This window comes from Priapulus caudatus, unplaced genomic scaffold (assembly GCF_000485595.1).
Source record: "Priapulus caudatus unplaced genomic scaffold, Priapulus_caudatus-5.0.1 Scaffold1459, whole genome shotgun sequence".
In the NCBI taxonomy this organism is placed as follows: Eukaryota; Metazoa; Priapulida; class Priapulimorpha; order Priapulimorphida; family Priapulidae; genus Priapulus; species Priapulus caudatus.
This window is the reverse complement of record NW_014578520.1, coordinates 49042-55729: the sequence shown is the minus strand read 5'-3', so window position 1 is coordinate 55729 and position 6688 is coordinate 49042. Positions and strand designations below refer to the sequence as shown.

General features: G+C 49.5%; 1 protein-coding gene across 1 annotated transcript in view; it reads right to left on the bottom strand.

Annotated features, from left to right (window-relative positions):
* LOC106816704 (glutamine--fructose-6-phosphate aminotransferase [isomerizing] 1-like) overlaps positions 1 to 6688 on the bottom strand; it is a gene marked incomplete in the record, with an annotated part of 17153 nt that overhangs the window by 6962 nt on the left and 3503 nt on the right. The window contains 8 exon segments of the mRNA XM_014821325.1: positions 454 to 623; positions 951 to 1071; positions 1335 to 1528; positions 3165 to 3257; positions 3979 to 4049; positions 4843 to 4963; positions 5848 to 5892; positions 6456 to 6535. Of these exon segments, the coding sequence (XP_014676811.1) occupies positions 454 to 623; positions 951 to 1071; positions 1335 to 1528; positions 3165 to 3257; positions 3979 to 4049; positions 4843 to 4963; positions 5848 to 5892; positions 6456 to 6535 (895 nt within the window).

The following is a 6688-nucleotide window of genomic DNA, read 5'->3' as shown; positions in this document are numbered from 1 at the left end:
ACCCATGCACCCATCATCCCTCCATCCTTCCAGCAGCAGCAGGGGCGGCAGCAGCGTACGCCACATGTAATGCCAATACAGGTACGTGCGCATATGCACGCACGCACGCACGCACGCACGCACCACATACACGCACGCACCCACACGTCAACACATGATAATCGCCATTACCCTCAACTAACCCCTATACTCAGGTTCTCACCCATGCACCCATCATCCCTCCACCCTCCCAGCAGCAGCAGCAGCAGCAGCGTACGCCACATGTAATGCCAATACAGGTACGTGCGCATATCCATGCACGCACGCACGCACGCACCACATACACGCACGCACCCACACGTCAACACATGATAATCGCCATTACCCTCAACTAACCCCTATACTCAGGTTCTCCGGAGGGTGGAGGGATGATGGGTGCATGGGTCAGCATACGCTGCTGCCGCCCCTGCTGCTGCTGCTGCTGCCCTTGGTGCTAGCGACACCGATCTCGGGTCCGGCGTTGACGTGGATGCCGCAGTGCGAGTCGCGCGAGATGCTCGACCCGACCGTGTTCGTGATGCCAACGATAAGCGCCCCCTGGCGCTTACAGTAGCTCAGCGCCATCAGCGTGTCGGCAGTCTCGCCTGATTGGACAAAAAAAACGAGAATGATGGAACAATCGCAAGAATGATTGGATGAGAAAATGGAGTTGGTCGGACGAAAAGAGAATGATTGAACGAAAGCAAGGATGATCGAACGAAAAGCGACAACGATCGAATGAAAAGCGTTCGCCAAGTGTGTGCGCTGTATTCTGTCAATAAGTGAATATTCTTTCATGGATTACATAAGTTGAGCGACACAGACGTTGCATTACTGACCCCACAGGTCAGCGGAAATGCGAGACCGCCCTCCCCCGGAGTTACTGACCCCCTCCCCCGGGGTTACTGACCCCCTCCCCCGGGGTTACTGACCTGACTGTGAGATGAAGAAGCAGACGTCGTCGCGGAATATCGGCGTGCTGCGGTCGAGGAAGTCCGACGCCAGCTCCACCATGACGGGAAGCTCAGTCATCTCCTCCAGCAGCTGCCTCGTCTGCAACGTTACAGTGGCACCATCTCGTGGCAGAAAAACTCAACTTCTGTAAAATGCTAACTATTATGTTCCTTTGTTTTTCTTCTACATTTCAATTAATTCATCTGTCTTTATTAAACATACAGTCTCTGTAAATTAAATTTCAGTTAGTTTAATTGATTTCATTAATTTTTTTAATCAGCTTTTTAGTTTCTTTAAATTAAATCCCAGTTAGTTGAATTGGTTTTATTAATTTTACTCGCAACCGTGATTTACGCGGTTACCGCGATGGCGCTGTGGTAGCTCGTGCCGCAGGCGATGAACAGCAGACGTCGGCAGCGCTTGATCTCGGGAATGTAGTCCTTGATGCCGCCGAGAATGACGTTACCCTCGTCCGCCAGAAGTCGCCCCCGCATGGTGTTCACGACCGACTCGGGTTGCTCGAAGATCTCCTTCTGCATGAACGAGCTGTAGTTGCCTGGGAAGGAAGGGGAGGAGCCACAGAGTTACATGCGATCCGTGAAACTATGTATCTGTCATGTATGGAGCTTTAGTTGCCTGTAGGGGAGGAAGGAGCCATAGAGTTACAAATAATCATGTACAGAGCTTTAGTTGCCTGTAGGGGAAGGAAGGAGCCGCAGAGTTACAGATAATTTGTTATATCAGTCATGAGTCCATGTATCTATCATGATGTATTCAAGTATTGTCACGTATCTACCGTCACGTGTTGCCAACTTGCCATGTATCTGTCACGTATCTACCGTCACGTGTTGCCAACTTGCCATGTATCTGTCACGTATCTACCGTCACGTGTTTGCCCAACTTCTCGCATGTATCTTCAGCATATCTAACCGGTCACGTGTTGGCCAACTTGCCATGTACTTGTCACGTATCTACCGTCCGTGTTGCAACGTTGCCATGTATCGTCCACGTATCTAGCCGTCACGTGTTGCCATTGCCATGGTATCTGTCGAACGTAGCTCACGTCACGTTGCCACCTTGCTGATGTATGTCTGTCACGTATTCTACCGTCATTGTGCACAACTTGCCATGTATCTGTCACGTATCTATCATATATAGAGCTGTAGTTGCCTGTAAGGAGGAGGAGCCACAGAGTTACATGCGATCAGTGAAACTATAGATCATGAGATAGAGAAAGAGAGCGACAGAGAGAAGAGAACAGAGAGACAGGAGTAGACAGAGAGAGAGACAGGAGAGGAGAGAGAGAGAGAGAGGAGAGAGAGAGAGAGAGAGAGAGAGAGAGGAGAGAGAGAGAGAGAGAGAGAGACGAGAGAGAGAGAGAGAGAGAGAGAGAGAGAGACGAGAGAGAGAGAGAGAGAGAGAGAGAGAGAGAGAGAGAGAGAGAGATGTAGAGAGAGAGAGAGAGAGAGAGAGAGGAGAGAGAGAGAGAGAGCGAGAGAGAGAGAGAGAGAGAGAGAGAGAGAGAAGAGAGAGAGAGAGAGAGGGAGAGAGAGAGAGGAGAGAGAGATGAGAGAGAGAGAGAGAGAGAGAGAGAGAGAGATAGAGAGAGAGAGAAGAGAGAGAGGAGGAGGAGAGACGAAGAGAGAGAGAGCTGAGAGAGAGAGAGATGAGAGAGAGAGGAGAGAGAGAGAGAGAGAGAGAGAGAGGAGAGAGAGAGAGCGAGGAGGAGAGAGAGCCGAGAGAGGATAGAGAGGAGAGATGAGAGAGAGAGGAGAGAGAGAGAGAGACGAGAGAGGAGAGAGGCAAGGAGAGAGAGAGAGAGGAGAGGCAAGAGGAGAGAGAGAGAGAGAGCAAGAGAGAGAGAAGAGAGCAAGAGAGAGGAGAGAGAGAGAGCAGAGAGAGAAGGGAGAGCAGTAGATAGAGAGATGAAAGATGAGCAGAGAGAGAGAGAGAGAGCAAGAGAGACGAAGAGAGAGAGAGAGAGAGGAGTGAGAGACAGAGAGAGAGAGAGGAGCAAGAGAGAGAGAGAGAGAGAGAGAGAGAGGAGGGGAGAGACAGAGATAAGAGAGAGAAAGAGAGGACAGAGATTAGAGAGAGAAGAGAGAGCGATAAGAGGAGGAGAGAGCAGACAGAGCAGACGTTGTCTGAGTCCAGATGATCTGAGAGAGAGTAAAGAAAACACAGAGCCGAACCTTTCATGATCTCCTGTATCTCCATCATGAGCGTGATGATCTCCCTGGACGTCGACTCGTCCACGTGCCTCTTCAGCCGATGGATGGTCAAATCTACAACGAGCAAACGCCACGCGGCGACGACCGCCAAACAGAAACCATTAGAGTCAGGGCAACACGTAGTGTTATAGGTGTAAAGCTACCACTGAGCAACGCACGCATCTAACGTATTGATTCAATGGCAGAGATGCCAACACATATTTGAAGCAATTAGTAGTTCGTGGGTCACGTAGTGACCAGAGTTTGCTAGGGGGGTCCGGCATGCCCCCCGGAAAAAATTTTGATTCTTAGATGCAATTTCCTGCATTCTGAGGGTCAAAAATGACAATAAATTGACAAAATATTTTTTTTTTGATCACAGTGAAATTCGTAGTTTGATACAAACTGGTCGTAGTGGTGCAAAAGGAATAGAAATTCGTATAAAATACAGATAAATCGTAGTGGTTGGCATCTCTGCCATGGTGATATCAGTATTCTGACGAACCCCATGCCCAAACGGAAACCATTAGAGTCACGGCAACACGCGCCACAACCGCGTAGTGTTAGTTACAGGCGGAATGCTACCGTTCTGATAGAGGCGCATATCTAACGTATTAAGCGCGTGGCGATGAAAATATATATATTGTAGTATGACCAATTTTCTCTTGGCACTTGTTTGAGAGAAATTGCATGCCCAAAAATAATCTGACAAACCCCATGACCGAAATCTCCTTCGAACCGTACGTCCGAAAATCCCCGTCGAGCCCCGCCGGCAGACGGCGGCGCTGGCACTTACTTCCGTCCTTGATGGCGGCAACGTCATCGTCCTCAAGGTAGATAACCTGGTTGGTGTGCTCAATCACCGCACTACAAAAAACGACGCACACACGTATTATATCATTATATCGTGTTAAAACGTTACCAGGAGCGAATAAAAAACAAACGTAAACGAAAACGAAAACGAATTCAATTGAAAAAAAAAAGAAACAATTGTCGATTCACTCCTGAGGTCATGTTGTGTCATCGCGTTTCCGTTTTCCGGAAAAATTATTTTGTGAACGCATAGAATAGATAGAAACCTAAAGTAGCGCGGGAGGAATGGAGAGAAAGAGTAAGGTGAGGTAGGAAAGGAGGAAAGCAGGGAGGGAGAGAGGTAGGGAGGGAGAGAGGTAGGGAGGAAGAGAGAGGGAGGGAGAGAGAGAGGTAGGGAGGGAGAGACGCAGGGAGGGAGAGAGGTAGAGAGGGAGAGAGGTAGGGAGGGAGAGAGGTAGGGAGGGAGAGAGGTAGGGAGGGAGAGATGCAGGGAGGGAGAGAGGTAGGGAGGGAGAGAGGTAGGGAGGGAGAGAGGTAGGGAGGGAGAGATGCAGGGAGGGAGAGAGGTAGGGAGGGAGAGAGGTAGGGAGGGAGAGACGCAGGGAGGGAGAGAGGTAGGGAGGGAGAGATGCAGGGAGGGAGAGAGGTAGGGAGGGAGAGAGTAGGGAGGGAGAGACGCAGGGAGGGAGATAGGTAGGGAGGGAGAGACGCAGGGAGGGAGAGAGGTAGGGAGGGAGAGATGCAGGGAGGGAGAGACGGTAGGGAGGGAGAGAGAGAGGAGGGTTCGCGTCACAAACGAACAGAACGACATAGACTGTCGCCTCCTCCCTGCGACCCTTCCACGCACCTGGCGTCGGAGGCGAAGAAGTACTCGACCTCGTCCTGGTCGCCCATCTTGGTGATCTGCGTGAGGGAGGCGGTGCGCTGTAGCTGCTCAGGAAGAATCTCCGGCGTGTCGCGACGATGGTCTAACGCGCGCGAGAGAGAGGAAGAAGAATAAACGGACGCCGGCATTGATGAGACTCGTCTACCGAGGCAGTGTGTCTCAGAGATGGTGGTGTGTCTCAGAGGCAGCACATGTCTCAGAAACACGTCGTCTCAAGACTCAGATGAGATATGACGACTCACAGCGATAACTGACCCGCCCATCTGGGCGAGACGACCATGCTCTGTATATTTTTCAGACCCTTTTGGATATCGTTGCGATAACGGTCAAGCTAGAACAGCCTGCAAAGTGACATTTTTGGTGTGCACCCCAAAATGTCGACTCTCCAGCGCTTCATTGCAAATCATTGGTTTTAGAATGCCCTATTTCCACTTCGATTGGCCTGGCTATCGCTCACGGATGGGCCACTTTATTGCGGCTAAGCCTCTACTATCGTCCCTTAAAGCGAACGAGTGAAACAACCGGTTACGTGGAAATGCAGAAAATGACGTGAAAAACACACTTTACCAAGAGATAATAATACAATGTATTATCGGCTCTTGGCTTTACGAAAAGCATGCAGTGGCGGAGTTTCGACCGACCACCACCACCACCATAACCGCGTGTCGGATTTAGTCTTTCTTCAGGTTTACCTTCGAGTAAGAAAGTCTCTCAGAGCTACCAACGAGAAACTGGCCATTAGTCTATCGCTAACGTGCGTTTAATGAAAAATAAAACTCAATCAACCCAATACAATAAAATCACACATCTATCAAACGAGCGTCTAACAATTCAGGAACACCGAAGACCATACTCTACGTGTGTGGCATGCTGGGGAACTGAGGATCGGCTGGGGTAGAGTAACTTGAGCATAGAGAGAATACAGGCAAGCTGGGGAGAGGGGCCGGAATGCATGGCAAACGGTACCTGCTTTGTCGCAGTTCGACGCGCAACCTCTGCGATGCGACGTATCTAGGAGAGGCACGATAACAATCCACACACACGTGCATGCAACAACGAAGAGAGAACGAACAGTTAGTCACACACGACAACGACGACGACACTACGCCCGTTGACGTGCACGCGCGTGCCGCAGCAAGTGCCGACGACAAAGACAACACTCATGCATCGTACGATTAGTTAGGAAGTGTGTACCTCTGACTTCAGAAGCTACGGATTGCGTAGCAAAGAGAAATGCAGTTAGTGGTTAGTCGTCATCACAGTAAAAGGTTGTAATACGAACAGATCGTGACAAGTATCGCGTAGATATTGCGTAGACAATAGACGAGTGAACATTTTGTGGCTATAATGGTTTTAATTCGTGGCTCGTTTTGAAAATTTGCGATAAAATTATCTACTAGTTCTTGTATTTAGCAACAACCAATAACACACGTGTTTTATAAGATTTACATTACTCTGAATAGTAAGTATAAATTACATGTATTTTTGCATGCTTTAACGTGATAGGATATCCGTGTAATGCGCCAGAAAAGCACGGTTTTCCCGTGTTATCGTATGCCCATGCATACACTTACCCTTACTGTACATGACAGGGATGTGGTCGGACGTCAGCTTGGTTTTGCTTTTGATTCCAACCAACAGAGGGCTCCCTCTCCTATAGAAAGAAACACAAGATGTTGAACGAGAGAGAGAGAGAGAGAGAGAGAGCGAGAGAGAGAGCGAGAGACAAGAGACGAGAGAGAGAGCGAGAGAGAGAGAGAGAGAGAGAGAGAGAGAGAGAGAGAGAGAGAGAGAGAGAGAGAGAGAG